This window comes from Poecilia reticulata, linkage group LG23 (genome assembly GCF_000633615.1).
Source record: "Poecilia reticulata strain Guanapo linkage group LG23, Guppy_female_1.0+MT, whole genome shotgun sequence".
Classification (NCBI taxonomy): Eukaryota; Metazoa; Chordata; class Actinopteri; order Cyprinodontiformes; family Poeciliidae; genus Poecilia; species Poecilia reticulata.
Window position 1 is genome coordinate 11,239,274 of NC_024353.1, and position 24,403 is coordinate 11,263,676.

Sequence of the window (24,403 nt, forward strand, 5' to 3'; positions counted from 1 at the left end):
TATCAAGACCGTTTGAAAGTGCAATCTGTTCATATAGGTAATCCATTCCCACATTCCAAACTGCAGCACTTTAAAGAAAGTAACATTGAGGCAGAAGATCCAATGAAAAAAAACTGAGATTAGTTGGTGACGTCAACTGTTTAGCAAAGGTCAGTGGAAAGAGCAGTGACCTCATCACCATGCACCGTGGCTTGAGAGTGGGTTTAGACAAAGGGTCGGGTTTTATCTGGGAACCTATATCTGGATCTGCCTGGACACCCTTGACTGCCCCTTTATAGGCCTTATTCCTGTTTAGGTGGCGATAAGAAGGATGGTGCATCTTTGCTCTCTGCTCATTAGCAATGGCAACGATTTGTCTTGCAGACGCGGTTTGTCTGCTTCCTGAGCTAAAATAGTTCACCAGTGCACAGCTAGATAAATAATGGTAAACTGCTGACTGTACTTATGATGTTTTGCATTTCTTTTTTACTTTACCACGTTGGTATGAAAGCCAACAAGATGCTAGAACTGCTGTTTGTTACAGCCTATCACACAGCCTGGCACCACGGTATATGAAAGATGATGATGATGATTATCCCCCATATGACCAAAGGTCATATAGCCCAACTGGATTTATTTAAGATTTTTTTAGTTGAAGGATTATTTAAAACTGTGCAAATTTTCTCAAGCAACTTCTGTATACTGCAGTTATCATATTATGTCTTTGACTATCCAACAGCAGCTTAAAGGGCAAATAGCAGCAATACAAATCGGATGAGATGGTAATGGAAAGTGTAAAAATGACTTGGGTAAAAAAAATTGTGTAAGAAAAAAATTGTGTTTTAATGGAAACATTTTCCATAAAAAAAAAGTATTTTCTGATGACAAAAGCATTACAATTATTTGTGAATCAGACAAGCTGTTTTGGGGAATTTAGTTTTTGAAATCCCAAAATTCAAAGATTTTGGGAAATCAATAGAGTGCCGGTTTGTTAAGTTCCCAAGATACTCTGCTCAGACAACAACTTCCGGATATTTCCGTAGTAGAGTTTTAAGCTGAAAAGTAATTAAAAATTAAGATACATGCCCATTTAAACATCTTATACTTGCAGATAATTATATACGCACTCCAGTATTTTTCAGCTTTTTAGTTGCACATTTGGTGGACCAGATTTCCTACTTGTAAGCGTAAAAAGAACCGGGATGTGATAAATGCCATCACTGCCATTTTAATTAATCATAGCTGCAATTCTATATCATCCATCCTCCTTCCTCCTCCTCTTCTTTCTGTCTCCCCTACTCTGAAGAGATGAACCAGCAGTGCTGGAAGCTAATTTGAAGCCAATCAATATTAGTCTGTGTTTCTTCCTGTGTGTCAGCCTGGTTCGGTGCTCTTGTCTAACTGCGGGCGGAGAGAGGAAGCATATGCCGGGGGAAGCGTCGCGCGCTGACTGTAAATCTATGGCAGCCACTAAACACTACTCGTGGAAAACACGGAGTCGAGTGCAAAAGGCTATCCGACTGCATCCAAATGAGATTGATTTCCATGCCAGATCCATTTGTTAAATGTGCGTGCTGACAAATGGCCCCCTCGCCAACTTGATGAACTGCAGAGATTGCATTTTAGCTGCCTGGTTTGAGCTTTTGGAAACGGAGGAATCCGAAGGTGGCGGACGGATGCTTTTTTCAAACCAATGGTCAATCACTGAGTGTTCACAAGTTGAGACGGGTCCACTCCCTTTACCACTCCCCTCCTGTCCGCCCTCAGCCAGCCACCCTCCTTTCCTTAAACAGCCAATAAGGATGCTGTCTATTCATGAACTGAAAGTGGGAGCAGGCATGTGTAGGCAGCCTGCCACAGGAGGAGGTGTGTCTCTGTGAGCCAAGAGTGTGTGCACAGACAAGAGTACGCTCACACTGAGAGAGGAGGTGGCAGAGAGAAGAGTGTATGGAGGCATGCAAGTGAGAGCCGGGAGAGGGAGGGACAGGCAAGAGGGAACGGGAAGCCAGGTGCATTTTACTGAGTTAATTAGAGACTTATATACTCATTAGGGATACAAAAAAAGAAAAACTCTAAAATTTGGGTAGCATATGTGTGTGTGTGTGAGTGAGAGAGAGAGAAAGAGAGAGGGAGGGATCTCTGAGGATACACGGATGAGAAGGAAGAGTGAGGGAGACGAAGAAGAGGAGCCCGAGTGTGGATCGCCCTGGGGGGAGCTCACACACGCCTCAGACAAGCACACACACTCCGGCGGGCACTCGGCACCGTTTCCCTGACAACTAGGATGGGCTGCAATTTGTGCACCTTGCAGAAACGAGAGGAACACTACAAACTGCTCTACGAGATTGCACAGGTAAGTTAGACCAGGCGCGGAACGAAGGATGACAGCGCTGTGAGGCGACGCGAACCTTCCCTGGTCGAAATAATTGGGTAATTCGGAGAGAGATGGATTTCCCAAAAGCGAGTGCTGGGAAGTGAGAAGAATATGCAGGAAAGTGGAGAGAAATTAGTCACTTTGGAACAGGCAGGCAGAGTTTGAGAGCATGCGTGTTTTCGTTCTCCTTCAAAGTGAATGGAGCTAGTTATCTCTCCTTAGCGGCAGAAGATGTGAGGACAAGTTCTGCTCTTCTTCCTGCACTGGCTCCAGGGGAAATCAACACATCTGCTCTGCCCATGACACTACAGAAGCAGTGCAGTTCAAAAGACAAGCTCCAAATAGGTCTAGCTGGGTTTTTTTTTTTTTTTTTTTTTCCAGGAGGTGTGGGAGGTTACTGACCCGTTGTAAGATAGGCATTGTTTTGCTGCTGGTTTGAAAATCCTATTGGGATTTATTTCTACGTTTTACCAAAAGGTTCCTTCTGTTGCCTTGTATGGATTTTAGTTTTGTTTTAGTAACCACATACTTTTATACAGGCACAATTTCAGCCTCGCAGAATTTATGAATACCAACTGTTGTACACTGAAAGTACTGCTTCTTGATGTTTCTCTCAAAACTTCCTCATCAGACATTAGATGTGGTCAAAAAAAGCCACTATACCTCCAGAGAGCGTTCCAAGATTCCAAAAATATAAGCTTTAAGAACATTTTCTTTTGAATTCTGAGAAAACTATAAACTCTTGAATGAGTTTAAAGCCATCTTGCTTTAAATTCATTCAAAAATGTGTGCTATGCAGGTCTAAACATAAGGAAATTGAGCACATTTTACATGCAACTTATTATTATGCATTCTATTTTGAATAGTGCATGTATGTTGGAATCAAAGGTGTGGAATTCACATTGTTCTACAGCATCAAATTACTTTTGTAGTGACAACTCATTTTTATCCATTAACTGACCATCTGCTCATTAGAGTAATATGTTACAAAAGGGACCCCAAGCAGAAAATAATTAGATGTTTAGAATGTAGGTCATGATATCAGTTTCACTTTCAGTTTCATTCGTGGAGTTTTTTTTATTTATTTATTTTTTTCATGTTTTATTCCTTAATTAACAAACATACCATAGATATTAAGCAGTAGGTATTAAGTTGCTTAATATTTTCTTTTATTTTGGATCACATTTATAATTTGCTCTCAACCATGTTTTTTTTTTTTTTTTTTTTTTTCCGATTGAGGTCCTGGTTATTCTAAGTGCTAATTCTATTTAAGTCTAATGCTGGAGATTACACAGAATTTTGAAATCTTGGAAACGTTAATCATGATTCAATTGAGCGATATGATGCCACAATTCTTACTTTTGCTATGTTGATAACTGGACTGTGTTGGTGTGGGATAAATGGACAGATTGTTGGTGAAATATACATGCTTTTGGTCTTCTGGTTGCAGTACAGGCAAACATCAAGGCCAGCTTTCATTCATCATTTAGTATCTTACACTGTTACAGACAGCAGGGAAACTCAGTAGGGCACAATCAAAGGATTCAAATTACAAACCGTGCCGGTGCTTTCACATAGCTATGGATACAAATACATCAGAATGTGCTCTTAGCTGCTGACATAAAGTATGTTTATGGTGAATATCTTGATTCTTTTTTCTCTCTCTCTCTCTAAAGTAATAAAAATGTTATAAATTCTATGACCTTCCATTAGTGTTGAAAAGCTTAACCTAATGAATGTAATTCGGAAACCTGCAATCTGAAAATCATAACTTTTATATTTATTACCCCCTTGCACTAATTGGATTGTGCTGTTTACGTTGGATGACTCGGAAGCAGACAAGCAAGTAAGCCAGGCCAATTACAGGAAACCCTAGGAGGTCATGGCTCCTTTTTGTTGTTGATGCAAAAGAGAATTTACTCGCCTAACCAAAAGCAGAAGGTGCTTTATGTGATCAGCTGTGAAATCCAAGTCTCTTAAGATGTTTAAACAGACAGTAAACTGATCAAAAGCTTAAGAATTATAAAGTTCAAAGCAAAAATTATATCACATTTCCACAAAACCCCTTACATACCACCTATCCGTCTGTACAAGCAACCACTTATTTTCATAAAATAAGCCATGTGCACATGATTAATATTTTTTTATATTTTCTGCTGTACTTACAGCTCTAATTTATTTGTAAATAAACAAAGACTTTCTCATACAAAGTCACAATGGCATAACAATATACTGTACCTCACAAAACTGTCTTTGTGTCCTAAACTTGGCATTAACTGGTATTTGGTTCTCACTGTATGATGCCCTTGAGTCTGCCATGAATTGTATTTGAAATGGAAAAGCAGCAAATATTCATCTAGCTGAAAATGTATTCAAAGAGATTCAGGGTTGCAGTCGTTGTATTTACAGGCTTATCCTTTATTATTTTGGTTTAAATACACAAACCAAAGCAAAAAATGCAGTTATAGTGCTGATTTTCTCTTTATGCAACACTGGAAGCCTAACAAGCTCATAGACTGGTTAGTGAGGCCTGCTGCTTGCAGCCAAACTAAGTAAGTTAACGTCTTTGATGACAAGTTGGTCTTTTGCTTGGCCGCTATATTTTTAAAAACTAACTTATTTTGGGTGAGTTTTTGTGTTTTTCATAACCACAAATGTTTTTCGATGGCTGAATTTAGCTTTACTGAAAGCAAGGGCAAAGTGTAGGGTCCTTCTTTAAGCAAGCTGGCAGGCAGTTCACAGCAGCATATGGTGGAGGCTTTATACTATATGCTCAAACTGGCGTCTCAGTAAAAGCACTTTAAATTGGACCATGGTAACGGTATGACAACTTCTAATACCTTGGTACTTTAAACTTGCCTATTACTGGTATTTGCAATAGTACTAAAGTCTTAACTTATTTTTATACATCTTTCTAAATGTTTTTCTCATTCTCTTCCAATTAAAGTTCACTCCCGTGCTAAATGTAATTATTGAGAGTGACTGCATAAGCACATCAACTAATAATGATCATTTAGAATGATTCACAGAATTTACCTCTTATGTTTTAGGAGCAGCTAATTTTCTTGCCACCTACTGGAAAGACATGGATACTTCACTTTTTGTGATTTTTTTTTTTTTTTTAATTTTACATTAGTATGGATATTATTTTTTTTACTGATTATTTATTCATTCCAGCAAACAAATTGTATAACCACTTAGAGCAGTGGGTTAATGCCAAGTTTGAATGCTAATAGAAACATCTATTAATGGGCAAATACATTTTCATTAATAAAATAATTTTTAAAGTTTCAATTTTGAGGTATGCTCTCTGTAATTGGTGCAGTAAAACTGACCAATCAGACAAGGTTGGGCAATTGAAGTGACGCTGACTCCGCCCCCATGCGGAAGTACAGCAGACCTTCGACACACAAACAGTTAGCAAAGATAGTGGAATTCAGTGCCTTACCTGAGACATTTTTTGAGACATTTTTGTCTTATAAGTCAACAGTGAGGCACAAAGAAGATGTAACAAAATTCTCTGAGTCCTACATTAGGTCTGTAAAGTTATTTGCGGGAAACAATGGAGAAATCGGCGTTAAATCCCAAGGCCTTCGCAGTCAGAGGAAGAATGAGGGGCAGAAAGTCTTATTGGATGTGAGTGTGAATGCTATGTTGGACTGTCGGATGCATTATGAGTAATGATTTAAATACCGGCTTGTGAAACTCTGCCTTCAGGAAAATGCTTGAAAATGAAAAAAAGTAGAATGAAAAGGTGCATACATTGTACCACAGTTACTGCAGCACATATTTTCATGCTCCCATAGAGCTAGATATGAAATTTACAAACATAACTACTTTCATTTATTGATCATTGATTTGACTGTCAATAACAATAAATTGGATGTTTTCCACTGGTTATCGGCGTGGAGGTGAGCATGTGGTAGTTGTCGTTGATCACAGTTTCTTTCAACCAGACATAAGGTGGGGTTCAGGCCTTGATCCTTTACTTGCATTATTCCACACACTGGGTCTTGGAAATGTAATAAATTGTATCCCGTCCTCTAAGCGGTCTGGGCAACGGCTGTCCGGATTGCATGTTCCTCACTGACGTTTGTCCATGATTTCCTGTTATTTCCCTTGAAATTTCTATGACCACAGTGCGTTAGGATGATGAACTCTGGCATTGTTGACGGTGGTTCAGTTCTGCCACACATGGGGGATGTACTTCAGGACATATTGCAACCACCATTTGGTTAGTTGTTGACAAACTCCCTAGAATGAGTGACAGGGGCATCATGTCAATTGGGGAGCTTATTTATTTTTCTTATTATCACCATGTCAGTGATAATGGCATGGTGATCATACTTGCTGTGTGTGTTACTAATAACACACACGGTAAGAAATTACACGTAAAACAAGTGTCAATTTTTGTGGTGCCTGTGTTCAGTGAGGTTCTACAAGTAAACTTGATTTGTATGGGGTACTCAAAGAGCCAAAGCAACAGAAGAGCCTTTTGCAGTTTTTATAGTGTAAAGTAACAGCAGGTGAACCATAAAACATTGGGTTCACATCAAGATTGGCTGAAACAAACACTAAAATGGCCATAATGATGCATTTTAATCCCTAATTACACTTGCCAAATGTCCTAAAGAGTATTATTTGCCTGTGTACAAGTCACCACACTACAGTCAAATGTTCTTTGTGACTGTCAGAGGACACCAACAGTTCTCATTTTTAGTGTTGAAGAAAGAGGAAGAGAGAGAAAAAAAATAAAGCTCATCAGGCTGCAAGTGTGTCAGTGCGACTTTGTCCTGAAACTTGAGGCTAAGGGGGATTCTGCAAATCCAGGGAGACTCCCCAACGATCCCTCTGTCTCATTTTACTTTCGTCATTTTTTCCTCCTTCCTTTTTTTTGCGTAATTCTCCTTCTCTGTAACCTTCATTAATTTTGCTCTCCTTTCCATTTCAGAATTCACTTTCTACTGTCTCTCAATTCAGTTTCAGCAGACGCACGATAAATGTGTTTCCCATATTTTACAATCAAACATAGAAATACAGCGGGACACTCTTGGCTAATTATGCTTGTGAACTACTCCGGGAAGCTGATAATATCCCCAAAAGCCAGGTGGGGAACTGGTGCAAAGGGTGTCCTATTAACACTTGTCTAGAGGCTCATCTGTTATGTGAGGCTTACCTCATCATATTATGGCCTGTGGCTTTTAGCAACGTGAAATTTTGTTGAAGAGTATCCTTCTGTTGTCCATTGGTGGTAGGCTGTTTTGAAAGCGTTGCTTTGAGGGCTTAGCAGAAAAAACAAAAAACTGTGGTGTAGTTTTAGAAACAAACACATTATCTGAGGTTTCAGGTTTATATTTGCCAAATTTTTTAAACTGTTGAATTTTTTTTATTATTGGGTGAATGAGTACACAACAATATTTAAATAAATCAAGTTAAATTTCATGAGCCAGTGCCACTTTCAATCACCACCACACCTGTAAAATCAGATCATTGCTTAGATAGAACCTACAACTTGAAGTTAGCTGAAAGATCTTAAAAAAATAAACAACAACACATTTTGTTCGGTTCTGTGTAACCGACTTTCATCAGTCTGGATATGTTTTCAAAGACGCTTCCAAGAGTTTGGACAGCCGGCAAACCTACAGCAATTCTCCACAAATAAAGGAAACCTGGAAAGTGGAGAACAGACAGTCTGCTAGGCAAACATGGTGAAGGGAGTGTGATTGTCTGCGGTTGCTTTGCTGTTTCAACAAATTGTCATTTGCAGAACCATGAATCATGTTCTTTACCAGAACCTTCATTAGGTGGATCTCGCATAATCCTAAGTATACATAGGACGGTGATCCAAATCACACCAGGAACTCCATCTGTGACTGGCTCAAAGGAAAAGAAAACTTAAAATAATTAAAAGTCAACATAATGGCCCTCTTTAATAAAGAAATTGTACTGGTAAGAGCCACATAATATGACATAATTAACATAAACTACCCTTTGCACATTTGCTAAAAGGCTTAATAGTTCACTATAAACCAATCTGCATTTTGCAGCAAATGTTGTAGTTTCCTTAATGTTTCTGTGTTATTGTACCAGTTCTCATCTCAAGAGTATTGCTCTCAGGACAGTACTTCATTTAATTAATTAAAGACATTTATTAGCCAGAGAGGAAAGTGCTGAAGCAGCTGCTTTCTTTCTTGACTGTGTCAGCATTTAGCCTGCCAGTTGCAGTTCATAAACTCTCCCCGTGGGTTGACACTGGAAAGCTAAACTCACACAGCTAAATATTTTACACCGGTATGGATGAATTATACAATTCGAGCTTCTAGCGCCATAACACCCTTTGGGAGAGTTTCTTTTCAAGGATGTAAAATATATTTAGAGGCTGAAACAATGGCAGCTGGAATGGCAGCCATTTGGAGTTAGGGTATTGGTTTTCCCTCTGTATCTGACATGTAATATTGTGAACAGACCTCTAACTGTTAGAAAAAGTAACTGAGCTTTTCAGAGACCAATTTGAGTTTTCACCCTGCAGGCCTGTTCTCCACACTACCAGCTATCTTTGCACACACAGCTGCACCATTCTGACAGGAGCGCTGGGTGCTCGACCCCTGCTGCCCAGCGGCCACTGAGAGATTTATAACTCTCGTCAGACCATTTACATTCAACATTGCATTTGTGATGGCGTGCGCTGGTGTGGGGGTGTGAGCGCGCGCACGTTGCTCTGCAAACTCGCTCCGCGGGGCTCCATTCAGGCTGTAGCAAATGCTATTCCATGTATTTTGCTCGTGGCTGTGTTAAATTGTCCCACAGCCTCTGGCCTTTAGTGTCTCACTGGGCCCATATGTTTTGTGCTTTTAGTTTGACCGAAATCAGCACTATTGTGTCAAACAAAAGCGCAGAAGACGGCAAATTGTATAAGTGTGATAGGGTTGAGATTCCCACGGTATGATAACTTTGATGCCAGTTTCCCTGTGTTCTTATTGGCATACAAAATAAAAACAGTTTGCATAATCTAATTGGTTTTATCTAAAACAGTAGTTTAGTCTAAAACATTATGACAATTATATATGCAATATATTAATTATTATACTTATTTAGACCTAAGAAAAATATTAATTACACCCACTGAACTTATCAGGACATGGGGGAAATGTACATTATTTTATGTTATTCTGTTGTCTATTAAAAATTGTCTATTGTCAAATCACTTTAATGCACCATAAACCCAGAGAAAATTTTGTACTCTGGGACATTTTTTTTTTTAGTATCTAATGAAAAGAGGAAAAAATAATTTACACTTTTGGTTGCTTTGAATCTGTAACTCAACCGATTTCACTCACCAACAAGTCAAATGTCGGACAGAAAATTTCCCAGGACCCGCCTGAACAAACATGGCGGATTGGGAAGAAGCAGATCTATTTATCGGAGAAGAAAAGATCCAAAGACATCTCCAACTTCCACCGGAATTTCTGGTGTGCCATGGCAGTTTTGTCTTCTGTGCATTATGAATGGCCCTCCGTGTTTAGACCTGAGGTGTAACCGCAAACTGCAGGAATATCTCCTAAGATTATGTTCAAAGTCGTCGAAATAATTGGGGTGTCCTTACGACTGTAGGAACGGGGTAAACAGGACAAAAATCGGCCTGAAAATCTTGGCATGTGAACTGAGCATAAGCAGCCCGTGTCACTTGCATGCCCTTGCTGTATTTAAGGGATTTCTTTGGTTTGCAATGTTGCTTCATCAGGACAGTGAGGAGAAAGGGAAGTGGTTACAAATTTATCTTTTTAAAACCGTGTATTACACACATGCCCTACATTACTATTGCAGGTTCTTTTCTGAAAATATCCACCTTCCCCCCGTTGCACACCTTATGTATACCGGTCTGCTCTTGTTGCGAACCAGGCCAATCTCTGGTGTGAGCATTTCCTCTAGAGACAGATGCCGTGCCCCATGTCCAGCCTGTTAGACAGAACAGAGGAGGCTAGACAACCAGCCCCTCACCCCCGCCACTCCCCTGAGTTGTCCTGCAAGTGCCACGCAGAGGAGGGGAGGCTGGGGTCAGACCCGCACAGCCGGCACATCCATATGCCCAAACCTCAACTTTATTTGTTGAGATGTGTAGCTACTCGCCAGAGAGGCTATGGCTCTTTTATTTATTTATTTTTTAAGAATTTTTCACAAAGCTACAGCATAATATAAGTGATCTGATCTCACATGTTGAGGTTGTAAACCATACTACAAATCATTTGTGAAAGAAGCGCACTCTTCTTCTGTTTCAGTCTTTTTCAATCTTTCTGATGGGATTTTGAGCCATTCAATGTGCTGACCTTTCCATCTTTCTTGAGTTTTTCATCCTAACAAGTACGTCGTCCGCCTGTCGACGTGGGTCAGAGAGGGTGACCTTTTTACCTATCACCGTAAATCGTCTTGACAGTCTTGCATGCCCTGAACATTTTTTTTCTTTTTTTTTTTTTTTTTTTTTTTTACAAAACATTTTCAAAATTTGTTTCCACCAAACTGTTAGATTTACCCAGGTAAAATATTTTCTCTTCATAAGAAATACAAGAATTAACAACACATGATGGAAATGATTTCTGCTGCTTAACACTGATCATCTGGTGTCTTCCATCATGTTTATAGCTGCTCATTGGAGCTCAGCGTGGTGATAATACCACATGATTTAGAGGTGCATATGTTCTCGTCGCTGGCACCGTGGGTAGAATGTCTTCTGGTTGCTCGCCAAGAACTGGGAAGAGCAAAAGGGTGAATATTCATTGCCAGTAACACAAGGAACTGTACTGTAGAGAAGTACATCCTGTGTAAGCTAAGACTTTTTACTCGAGTTTCAAAAACTGAGAGAAAGCGACAGAATGATCAACAAAGACTAAAATGCTTCTGCCCAGTGTTTATGCGATGTTTCTCTATCTTCCAATCTGCCTGCCCGTGAGCAAACATACACTTGGTTTCTCCATGTGTTAGTGGGGGGAGAAAGGGATGTCCAGTGTTGATTGGGGGAGGAGGGGGGAGGCGAAGGCAGCAACAATCGGCGTCTTGCTCCACTGGCCAACAATCTCCCTCTGCGCTGGCTCTGATAAGCCTGGGATAAAAGCCCTTTCCCTGGGCACAGTCACTCTCCTCGCCGCCTCTTCTCTAACCTCCCTTCAGACGAGGCAAAGGATGAACATGTGATGCCTGTGGAATCCACTGCACAATACAAAAGCAGATATGCATATTTGCACTTTCGATTTATCACACAGAACGATGATTGCAAAGGGTCAGTTTTACTGCCTTTTTCCGTTTTTTGGACGGTGTATTTCAAATGCAATTCAAGGGTCGATCAATACTTTTTAACCTGTCGGTGATTATGAATTATGTCAAAGATCAATCCAATGAGATGTAAGGAAGGCAGGGAATTTTTTTGCAATATATTGCAATTATATAGTCACAATGATCAATGTATTTGATTGAGATTTTGAATGATAGACTGAGATAAAGCAGCAGATAATTACAAAATTTGTTAAAGTGTAGTCCACATTTACAGTATATTCAGACTCCTTTACTTCGATACTGAACCACCTGGACGCACCTTCCTCGTTAACCATGATGGCGGACATGCGACTCTTAACCAGGGAAAGCAAATCTAGTCAGTGTTGACGAAGGGGAAATCAAATTGTTCATGTATGAGAATGGCCCAGTCAAAGTCCAGACTCACAAGCAGTTCAAAATCTGTGGCAAGAGTCACATAGAAGGAATGTGACTGAGATGTACGTATTCGTATAAGGAAGAGATACTCAGTCTCTAAATGTACAAACGTGGTAGAAACATACTCAAAAGATTTGCAGGTGTTATTGCAGCCATCAGAGATTCTACAATTGTAAATCGCAGCTACAATTTTCATGTTAGTGGTTAGACATAAGTATGACTTACTTTGTGTTGATAAATTCAGATAGAATTTACACAAAATGGCTTGAATTTTTTAGGGGTACGACTACTTTTTCCAAGGCACATCATGGTCACAGAATGAGGGGAAAATGTCCTAAGAAATTTGTATGGAGTTTAAAGTTCAAGTCAACAGAAGCTCTGAAGGATGAGTTTCGTACCACAAGTGATTCTGTTAAATCCTCACATTCTCTTCTAAACCTTTTCAAAACGGACAGGTTGACTGCCTATCAGTCATCAAACAGCATCAGGTCTGTTCCATCTCACTTCCCCAGTCTGTCGTTTCTTCTCCTCTCTTTCCACTCATTAAAATAGTTGGGCACAACCTCTGCTTCCGCTGTGCCACAAATTTTTTTTTGTTAGAATGACCCTGCAGAGAAAAAGACATCAATTGAAGTCACAGAAGCGTCGATCTTGCCCGAAAAGATAGTCATTTTTGTCTGTTGTCACACTCCGCTTTCAGACGATTACTATTATACAGCTCGAAGTCAACCTTCTGCCAGAATAACCAAATAACACACCTTATGGCCACATGCTGCAGGGTATGTTTTGTCAGGTTAGACAGATGCTAAGATAAACCATCTGGAGCAGTTATGGATGCAGTGGAGGCATTTGCTTGCAACGGCAGAGCACACATACACACATGAAATATGCACAAAGAATTCCCTGGACGTAGAGCAGTTAGAGAAGTGGAGGGAAATACTGGGGCATAATTTTGAAGATGTAGAGAACCTCCAGCACTCTCCACGTTTACATATTTCTTTCAGTTGGATCTGGAGATTAGATCTTTGATTTGACCAATTGTCACAAAAGATGAAACAAGTAAAATCTCTGGGGGAGTGGGGGGGTTGCCAAGAACATCTCAATTACGTACAATCGTTTGGGGCGACAAACACGAATAATAGCTTCATGTCGGATTTCAGAGATTTACAACAGATTGCTTGAATTTTAAAACTCTGGTATTTTTGCTACAGCCTGTTTTCAAAGCCAAACAATTCTACACGTGAAACGTTACAAACACGCTTAAAAGCATTGAAATATTTTTTTACATTGCTGTCGAGTGTGTTTCGCAGGCTTCTGTGTACACCCTCGGACCAGGTGGTCCAAAGGGAGATCAGGTTGCACCAGAGAGACAGTGTTGCTTTCTCGCTTAACCAGCTTGGGTTTAGAAGTCATTAGGCCCACTCAGAGCCTGGCTCCGAGTCCAGTTACAGATAGAATAACACTAAACCATCTGCATAGCAGGGGGGTGATTACATTTAGTGGGAGGTGTAACCGTAAGCCTTATGCTGATATGGGAAATGTCCTGAGGGTGGAGAACGGTTGAAGCCCTGCTTGGTTCTACGTGGAAACATGCGACACACTTTTTAATGAGGAGCAAACCTGCCGCACTGTTTTGTGTCTTTCCTTGCATTCCTGTGACATAGATGCGCAGCTTTAGGATTTCTATCCACCTAGGACTGGTATATTTTTTCTTGAGACACAATACATATGTGCCAGTGAGAGGATTACTACTAAAAAAAATGTATGCAAATACCCCGCAAATGTTGTACCAGTGACCCAAAAATAATGGTACTTAGGCTATGTTCACACAGCAGGCAATTGTGACCCAAATCCATTTTTTTGCCCACATGTGACCCATATCAGACTTCTTCATGGCAGTCTGAATTCAGATCTTTTCAGCTAAAAATGAAAATATCCAGAATTTGTATACGGTGCTCAATTTACTAATAGAAACAACTTACCATAAGAGGAAAAATATGTATCTGTTGTCATCAGCGGCTATGCTAACTAGCCTGAGCATTCATGGTTGGCTCGTTTGATTGACAGCGCTAAGACCCTCCTCCTGGCTTTGATTGGTTGTTTATGGCTGAGGACTGTGTTTTTGCAGATGGCAATAGGAGGACTGCCAGAAGGCAGAGGACCTCAATTTTTTCCGCTTATTATCTGTCTTATAATATGAATGAAGTATTAGTAGTGACAGTTGTAAAAAAATAAATAAATAAAAACTTTTGGCTTTTTTCTATTTTCTGCAAACGTTTGGTTGTAGAAAATAACAGAAAAGACCACAACCTTTGTGATTTGCATGGTCAGATTTAAAGATTTGCAGTCACACTGAAATATTGTTAAATCTCGGACTGAATCCGGTTGAATTAGGAGCAAATTAGACGACGGCAAATCTCTCATTTAAGCAACCAGGTGTCTGTTTAGACGAAGGCGTTTTTCATTACAGGCGCAGCTCTCCTTGTGCTCACATCTAGTGTGAAGTGTAAATGAAGTGTAAAGTCGTTTCTCTTCTCCACCAAAGGGCAGACCGAGGAAACTTCGCGTTATGAATAATGCTAATGTGTTAGGTGCTTCCAGTGAACATAAACACGCATCACTAGAAAAAAAAGGGTAAAGTTTGGTGGGAGGAGAGAAAACTTCACACACTCTAGGCTTTTCTGGAAAATAATATGATTTGTATTTATGCAAAAAGCAGCACATAAATCTTTAATTTTCCCGCTCTTTAGTGGGATTTTTCACTTCCCAGGCTGCTACTTTTCTGCTAATTATGCTCCCAATTGCATTTAGAGTTGACTTTTTGCCTTTAGCCATTTTTGAGCTCGTATGAAGAAGAAGAATATGACTGTGTGCAATGATGATCTAAGTAAGCTGAAATAAATGGGATACTAATGAGCATCTTGAATGTCAAATATGAGTTAAAAGCAGCTGAAATGTTTCTGTTGCTTTGACCTTTTGTGATGCCTCTTTTTCCTTCCTTCTAAGCTTGCAAGTTAGTTTTGGTCCACAGTTTTTATTGTGAAGGGAGTAAGGTGCTTTCATAATGATGTCTATTGCTTTTTTTAATGTAAAATATGGAAATTGAAACATTCTCTTAGTATTTTAATATCTCAATTTTACAGCTAGCCTTTTAAGATGATCTGTTTTAAAAGTATGCATGGTATCCAGTTGTTGCTCAGCTTTTAGTGTTCCCCTGGTGCACACTCTTTCATTCCTTCAGTTTAAAAAGTAGATCTTCTAGAGGGAAGCAAGGAAATGACAAAAGTTGCTAAAACTTGCTTCCCAGTTCAATTGACATCTACGGTGCTGAAAATGACAACAGTTAAAATGGAAAACAAGACTAGGCATGACTAGCACAATTGCTGAAAACTACTCCTTGCTTTTTTGTAACATTTAAGAACTCACTTGGCGTAAGAAAATCCGTTTATCAATACGTTTATTGGCAACAAAATTGAGATAAAAAAAAATTACATTTGGGGTTCAAAGTTAAACAATCTCTCATTGATCTTGCTTAGTCACAAGGAAAAAAATGCCTTTCCAGCAAATTATTCTGGATAAATATCTAAGAGAAATGTTTGGAGAGGGCTCTTATTAAATGTAATCTGTTAGCATTTAAATTTAAATTTCTTTTAAAAAAGGAATTTGATTTAACTTTATGCTCACAAACAGCTGGTTGACAGTTCGTCATCTCTTCTGGCTTGAGTTATCCCTCTTTGTGCTGTAAAGTATCTACATTTTTGAGACATTTTCTGTTCTTTATGCATAAAATTCAAAATAAATCCTGACAAAAATATATCCACCTTAAGAAAAAGAAAAGATGATACCAAAATTGAGAACTAACTGAAGTAGTTAAATGGAGATTCTGTTACTCAGCTTTCAAATAGGGGAGTAAAATATAACCTCTTTGTGAACTCAGCCATCTGGATGAATTATGAGGGTCTAATCGGTGACCCCAGAGAGCCTAATTCAAACTCATTGCCAGTGTGGGTTGTGGGGCTCAAAGACGGGACACTCTATTGTTACGCTCGGCTCACTGGCTGTTGCTCTAATGGCAGATGAGAGATTAATGGTGATATAATGAGTTTGGGGAGGACACGGCGCAACAATAGAGTCCTGCTACAGCACGGGCCAATTACATTAGTCAGTCAAGGCAACTATCTGCATCAGCGAGAATACACCCAATTATATGTGGTCGAAATGTTAATAAAACACAGACATTCCGCAGACACGAAACTACATGCTTATGTACAATTGCGGGAATCAAAGTGGCATTTATTGATTTCTCAATGAAGAGGTTTTTTTTTTTGCTCCCATCCCAACATTAATACTCCACGTGTCACGAGGAGGAAAACAAACCGAGCCAATTCTCAAACCTGCCAGCCTCCTGATGTGACAAAAGGGAGGCTAATTTATGCGTCGGTGCCGAGAAATAAGGAGTGTGTGGCAGCGAGGCTGGGTGCCCACATTTGGATTGCAGTTATTGTGATTTGGTTGCTAGGATGGTGAGGGTAATGAATGCCTTGCTGATGCAGTCTGTCATAACCCGTGGCATCCATGGCTGCTCAAAGACACACAACCTATTAGTTAAATGGCAGCGCGTGATGTACGGGAGCACAAAGGAGAAAGCATCGCTCATTTATGAGAGTAATTTAAGAAAACTACTAAGATACAATTCGCATAAAGCAAAACAGATTGAGGATTACGTTACTGGATCTGCTGACGACCTCTTGAACGCTGTCAAGAGATTTGTAGTCCTGAGACGAAGTTGTTTTCACCTTGGGGAAAAAAAAGGAAAGGAAAGAGACAGCAAGACAAAATGTGTTTCTTTGCAGGAGTAAAACAGTGAGGTGTATCTGTATTCATGAAGCCTAATTGAAAGGAAGGCTGTCTTGCATAAAGAAGTGGGACAAAGAGGAGGAAATAAGAGGGTTCCTAATGCATTCACTGACGGATAACCTTTGATTTCCCTTCGCTTGCATCAGAAATAGCTGCTTGGAATGACAATCACAAGTCAACAGTTTCTGCCTCCGGTGTGCATGCCTCAACTACCTGCGTAATACCATAGACATATGAAGAAGAAATGTCTTGCTTATGGACTTCTTCGGCAACATACGACACAATATTCAAACTGGTTCAAATGAGTTGACAAACGATGAGAGTGGCAGAAAAGAACGGGGGGAGGAGGGATTGCTTATAACACAAGACATAGAATTTACTGGTGAGACCATAAAGACGCCCTTTGCTAGCGCAAAAAATGATATACCACTTTAAAATACAGGCATATGAGCCATTTTTATTGTAAAACGAAACTAAGAACGTTACCCTTGAATAAACATACTTCATGTTGACTTAGGGTTTCCAGAGGGGAAAAAAAATTACTTACCCTCTGAGTTTTTCACTATCCCAATTAAAAATCACACAATATATTTTTATTCTGATTCAATACTTTGTGGGACAACATTTCACTGCAATTACCGTTTGAAATTCTAGCAACCGATTCTTCTGTAAAACACCTCAAGCTCAGGATAGAAAGGATTTGCCAACTACATAGTGATTTTCATCTGAATTAACACTGGGACTTTGTCTGGGCCATTCCAACACTAAATATGCTTCTATCTAAACCGATGCTTTGTAGCACTGGCACTATGTTTGCTATTATTATCTTGCTGGAAGGTGAACCTCTGCCATAGACTCAAGTATTCTGTAGATTTTTACAAGTTTTCTACCAGGTTGGACATTACTTTATAGCTTTTTCAATCTCTAAATAAAACCTGAGCAACTACGCATACCCAAAAATGTAAACCTAACAGTTGTGAATTGTGAAAACGTGGCTTATCTTTTACATTGTCGCGTAGTTTTAAGAGTAGAACTCCCAAGTGATCTGAAGTATGTGTCAGACACCAGTTTGCAGAGATGGTGAAGCATCAGCTGCAGAGAAGCAAAATCAATCAGATTAAAGGACCACTTATGTGTCACTTATGTTTCATGATGGGAATGTTGAATAGAGAATAACCAGTTGAGGGGCGATACACAAGTATGCTACTTTTAGCAAGTATCACTGAACATGGACATATGGGACTTGCAGGCTAGCCGTAGCTGTGCAACTCCTTGACGTCTTGCCAGTCTTTAACTGAAAGGTGCGGCTCCATCTTTAGGCTCCTTCTGACTGCAAGATCTAACATCTGAAGCCAGGTGGCTCTACGGAAGAGCGATTCCTGGAGGAAACATGCTCTAATCTGCCGCACACAGATACCGTGTGATGTAGAAGAGACTGACCTAAGCGCGCTACTTAACATCCGTCTCGACAGCAGCTGTTAAGTCCATGTTTCATCTTGTCATGCTGACTTTCTCATGCAGAACTAATTGGTTGTTTTCGCCTGTTGTGCCGGAGCCACTGTCTGCTTAAAAAAAAAAAACAACAACTCAAGGACACTCGTAGCGACTTGTGCGAATATTCACATGCATGCACATAGATGATATCAGGGGTGTGGAGGAGAACAGGTGGAAAGAAGTGGACTAAATTTCACTCAGTTAGAGCCCTGAGTGAAATCTCCTTGAACCTGTTGCCATAGCTAATCGCACACATGCATACAAACCAACACAAAGTCTCTCCCTCCCCACCCCACACGTACTCTCTCTCTCTCTCTGTCCTTGTCTGATTTGCATTTTGGTTAACACTCTAATTGCCTCTCATTAAATACCTTGTCACTTTGATTAATTGGTGTGATACAAAAATGTAAAACAGCAGAGCACCGTGATGCGCGGCGAGCGGTTGCTGATTGGAAAAAATGATCGAGCCTGCCTTAAAAACAAATGCAAAACAGGGTGAAATGTTGCTCGCGTAATTAAGGATAAACAAAGTAAATACATTTGAGTCAGGGTTTTTTTTTTTTTGTTGTGGCCCTGAGGTGGTAAAAGTTTTCAAATCTGTGAACAAGGTTCGTTTTGGTCCTCACTTTCCTTCTCCTGAAAAGAACCAAAAACTTAAATGTCAAGAAAAGTGCGAAATTAAAGGATATTGCTGCAAGAGTTTTGTTGAGTTTTATATTTGAGGTGATGGGATTTTATGCTGTAAAACCAAGTCATAAGAGATTGCAATTATGACCTGGAGAAACTGGTTTCAGAAATGATTTCAGACCACTCTTATGCCCCCTAAATTTAATTAACTTTTTTTTTGGAGTCGTGATTTGGAATACCTACTACATCGACTATACTAACCCAAAGCATTCTACTGTAGCTCTGTCTGTACTGGAAGGAGAGCCGCTGCCCCAGGCTCACGTCTTTTGAAACCTTCAACGGGTTTCTTCTCATAGTTCCCTAGAGTTATCTGCATCTCAGCAACTCCAACAAGGTTCCCTTCACCAAGCACCATCATAGTCTAATGCTGCCACCAGGTTTTCTAACATGTGAGGTTTTCTAACCTCACATGAGATGTTGTGTGCAGCCCAGAAAGTTTAATTTTGATCTCACTTGACCTGAGCACTTTCTTCCACCTGTTTGCTGAGCATCTCCGCAACTTTTTCCCATGCATGTCAAGCGTGTACCTTGGCCTTCATCATACTGTCTGTTCCATAATATTCTCTAATAAATCTCTTAGGCCTTCACAGAACAATTTTTGTTATAACAAGGTTAAATGAATGCCAGATGGATCGTGTTCTCTAATAGAGAGACTTCTGGAGGGACTTAGTTGCTCTCTATTTAATAGGGGTATCAAAAGTAAAGGGTTCTCAGTGCAAACACATGGCACACTTTTTGGAATATTTTGAAAAAGCCATGCATAATTTTCAAGCTTTCAAGGCACTTTGAGGAAACATAAAAGGGCTGGTGCCAAAATATGATAAGAGGTATGTTTTCTATCTACCAAGAGAAAAAAAAGTAATCCCCTTTTCCAATAACTTTGCAATTTATTGTGTCATATAGTCAGGAATACAAGATTATCAAAACAGCTAAAAATGACGTACTAAAAAACCTACACCAAAATGTCTCTTACCCGGCATATTACAAATATTAGATTTCTTTGGAAGCACATCTCTAAACAACAAAGAATAAATCAAACATTCGTTTCAGCTTTCGCTGATTTTCAAGGGATTTTGCATCGCTTGTAAGATGCATGTCAATATCCCCACAGTATCCTGACCGCACGTCGGGCCTGATTCAATTGACCGATCATATAACCACACGATGCGCACACCTGTCACTCGAACGTGCGAAAACATGATAATTTTTCCCATTGTTGCGCCGGATGATATCGTCCGTAAGAGACTTTTATTATTGAAATGAGACATTTATGAACAGTGAGCCCTTCTGAATCCTCACAATGCAGTCAGAAGAGGGAAAAGAAATGAGATTTGGAAGATTAAAGCCGCATGCCACCTGCGTTTCCTGCCTCCTCGCGACATCGCGCCTCCATGAATATCAAAACGGCCTTTTTGTGAGCCTGAGCAGAAGTTTGCAGAAATCAAAATCCAGGGGTAAAACGAAAGATTGCGGTGAGGGCTTCGACTGCCGCAGGGGAGGACAAGGTCAGCGCTGAATGGACGAGGGCAGCTCATTGTTTCATAGTTCATTGTAACCCTTTTCAGCATGAGACAGGAGTTATTCAGTAAAACATCGTGAATGCAAACGTATAGATGCTTCAAGTCTTTCTAGGGGACGACAGAATGCTTAAATTGTGCGTGAAAACTTTCTGTGCATTCTGCGTTTGCTTCCATTTGTTCGCAATGACACCATATCTGTCAGATTTAGCTGTGAGGTTGAGTGCTTTCGCTCTTATCTCAGTTCAGCAAACACATCCATTCACGAGTGCAGACACACACACACACACGCACGCATGTGTGCGCACGCATGCGGCCCTTATCTTAGGGATTTTGTTATCACACGCTGTTTGCATTGAGGACTGGAAATAACATTAAACCATCTGAAGTGACAAGTTGATAGAAACCCTGTCACGTTTATAGGCTGACATGTGCAATATGCTTTGTGTACGTTGAAAGCTTCAAGCGAAGTGGTGGTAGAACGATAGCCGTTTCAACAAATCCAGCAGTTGGCTCCTGGTTGCGGAAAGCTGGGACCCAATTTGTAGCAAGCTAATAATCAATCACAAAGTGTCCTGTCGTCAATAGCAAACCAACTAAATTGGTTTTCAAGTGTACATATGCAAGTAGGAGACTGCTGTGTGTTTTTCTTTTTCTTTCTTTCTTTCTTTCTTTCAAGAAAGAAATGTCTGAAGTCAGATAGATGCATGGGAGGTCCCAGCAGCAAGTGTTTCTCAATTCCCATCCTCACCCCCCACCCCCATCTCCCCCACCCGCCATATTTTAGATGTGCTTTTGTTCCAGAACACCTGTTTCAAATGATTGCGTGACCTCTTCTGCGGCCATCGAGCGCCACAGACGGCTGTTAATCACCCACAGATTCAAGCCAGGTGTGTGGCAGAAGGGAAAATGCTTAAAACATATGCAAGGCAGGACAGTGGTGGGGGAGGAGGGGGATGGAGGACCGGAACCGATAAACACTGCCGGCAGCTGCCATCTTTCAAAGCGACAGAGTAATTATACAAGATTGTGACTACAACGAAACTTCAGAGAAAGTGCCAGAGTTACTTTAGTTTCCTCCTACTGTACCTAGCATTTGAGTGGCTGAAAATTTTAGAGTAGAAATATCCAATTTAAAAGTTGAACTTCTTTAGAAGAATTGAAACCAGCTAATATTGTAGGCAAATGGAACTTGAAAATTACTACATTTTATAGGCCTGATATTCTACGTGATTTCTCAGGTTGATATTTAATAATAAACCAAGGAAAACCACAGAACTGTGGCTAACCCAGGGAAAAAACAGCGCATAAAAAGAGAAGAGAACCATTTGGTGGAAACAGATGAACCTGACAAATAACCAAGTAAACATGAGGGTGGGTTTTGGAACAAAAATGATGAGTGTAATTAACTGAATGTGCTGGAACTGTGTGGGGTGCATGACTGGTAGAGCTGAGGAAAAATGGCCAAATGACACAGAATCAACACAGCAGGTGAAGGGGACAGGAACAAAAGAAGAAGAAATAAATGGAGCGAGACATAGGAATCTACACTGCACACTTCAATCTGTCTTTTAGCTGAAGCTAATTTAATTATTGAAGCTATTAGGAGTCTAAATGTGTAATGTAGGCTAAAATGTACAATCTTTGCTTGAAAATGTAATTTTTTAGCAAAAAGAAAAAACTTAAATATTGTTTTACATATATATTGATGGGGCAGGGTTTTCTAATTCAGTTAAATAGCAGAATTTAAATACCTTTCTCTTCTGGTTTTTACTTGTTGCCAATGCATGTATAACTTAATGAAGTCTATGATGCACAGAAACATCTGCTGCTCGCGTAGACAAACCTGTTCAAAGCCATTAAGCTTTGTCACTGTCCCATCTGTTGGGTTACAATTAGCTTCCACTTAATGACTTGATTAATATGTCCATCTACCACTCAGTAAAACTTTTCAGTTGTTTTGAACTTTTCTTGGTTTCATGTTGAATTTATTTGATGTTTGCTTTGTGACAGAAAAATCCCCGCTGTAGGAGAACGGGAATCGCCACTGTAAAAAGATAAAGTTTTAACGCAAATTCATCGTAACTCTGTGAAGTTTGATCTTTTTCATCCAACAACAAAATATCAGAAGAATCAAGACAACTTAGATGTTGTTGGCAATTGTGCAGACTGTCGTGTTTGTGTAATATCGACGCTCACGATTGACACGCAAACCTTTTTCAAGCAAATTGATAATTTGCATATCCTCCGGATCAATACAAATGAGCTGTTTGAATAAATGTGCGGATCAATAGGCATGTTTTCAAACGCAGTCGCTGCGACATGACACACAAACAGCTTCTCCTCTACCCATCCCGGTGTTGCACAGCTGTGCCTGATGATGTGAATTATAAATGCAATGTTCACTAAGACTTGTGTCTCTGATGATACATGGTGTACTCTATGGTGCTTGTTTCCATTTTATTGCTCATTTGTCTCAATCAGCATTGCTATTATGCACTTAATGGGCTTAATAGTAGAATTTCAGTGTAAATAATGCATCTCGGTTAGATAGAGTGGAGTAAGAATAGGATAGACTTGCATTTGAATTGGAGACAATATGCACATTCTAGAAAAATATATTTCTGAAAAATATAAAGTCAGCTGGTGAGCAGTTACAATCTCTCAACCTACTGGGAAACATACTTTGGAATGAAAAGATATTCCAAATTTACATTTTGCAGTTTTCATGCTTTAATGAATTCTGTTTGGTGCCAGACTTTAGGGGATTGTGCAGGTACTATAAAAAAAATGCAGATGTAGATGCATAAAGGGAAGATGGTGGATGGCTCAATCAAATGATTGGTTATTTCTTGTAAAATAATATCTTAAATGGTTAAACAAGAAACCTCTGATGAGCGAAACATCTCCAACATAAATAGTTTTGTCTTTTCCAACATGAGCCAATTCGAAGTTTTTCAGCTGCTCTCGCTCAAAAGTGAGATTTGCCTCATGAGGCCTTTTCATTTTTTTTTTTTCTCACCTAAGGTGAACGGGCGTGACTTCTCCAAGGTTGAACATGACGAGTCAGTGGTGGAGGCCATCAGGCGAGACCCCATCGTTGTCCAGGTTCTCCGGCGAACCCCCGCCAGAGCCACCGTCGTGCAAAGGAACTGCGACGCGGCGCAGGATGTGTGTGTGGTCGACGTCTGCACACAAACAGACATCACATTCGAGCACATCATGGCTCTGGCCAAGCTCCGGCCCGCCACCCCACCAGTCCCAGACATCTGTCCGTTCTTGCTCTCCGACAGGTGAGGGAAAGCACTTATTGCATTCCTTTTATAATAGCTATTAAGCAGCTCTGTCAGAGTGGAAACCCCAAGCAAAGCCAAGCACTGTGATATGATTATGCACAGGCGAACTGGCAAACAGTAATTGCTTCGGTGTGCTACATCCATTTTCCTTAATGAAGGCTTTTGCCAGGCGATTAAAATCCAATGGACTGATATAGTAGGCGGCCGGACATGGCACCCATTCTGATGCTGTTTATGGAGCTTTGCTGGACAGGAAATGAATTCATTTTGCCTCATAAAACTGAAAATCTTACAGCCTTGGTCAGTAATTACAGTGAGGCAGTCACAGGGACAATTTTCAGAGTTTGTGGCTTTAATGGGGGAAATTGTTTATGTCTTTGTCACAAAATGAGATGAAGTATAAAGACTTTGGGTATGGAAAAGTGGTAAACTCCTAGTAAAGTCTGGTTCATCTAATTCTGTCCATCTAATTTATTCCACAGAATGAAACGCGTTGATAT

General features: G+C 40.0%; 1 protein-coding gene across 1 annotated transcript in view; it reads left to right on the plus strand.

Annotated features, from left to right (window-relative positions):
• The first annotated feature begins 1,892 nt into the window (after positions 1-1,892).
• pdzrn4 (PDZ domain containing ring finger 4) overlaps positions 1,893-24,403 on the plus strand; it is a 35,173-nt gene continuing 12,662 nt past the window's right edge. The window contains exons 1-2 of the mRNA XM_008401002.2: positions 1,893-2,332; positions 23,635-23,900. Of these exons, the coding sequence (XP_008399224.1) occupies positions 2,264-2,332; positions 23,635-23,900 (335 nt within the window). The 5' untranslated portion in view covers positions 1,893-2,263. The remainder of the gene's footprint in view (positions 2,333-23,634; positions 23,901-24,403) is intronic.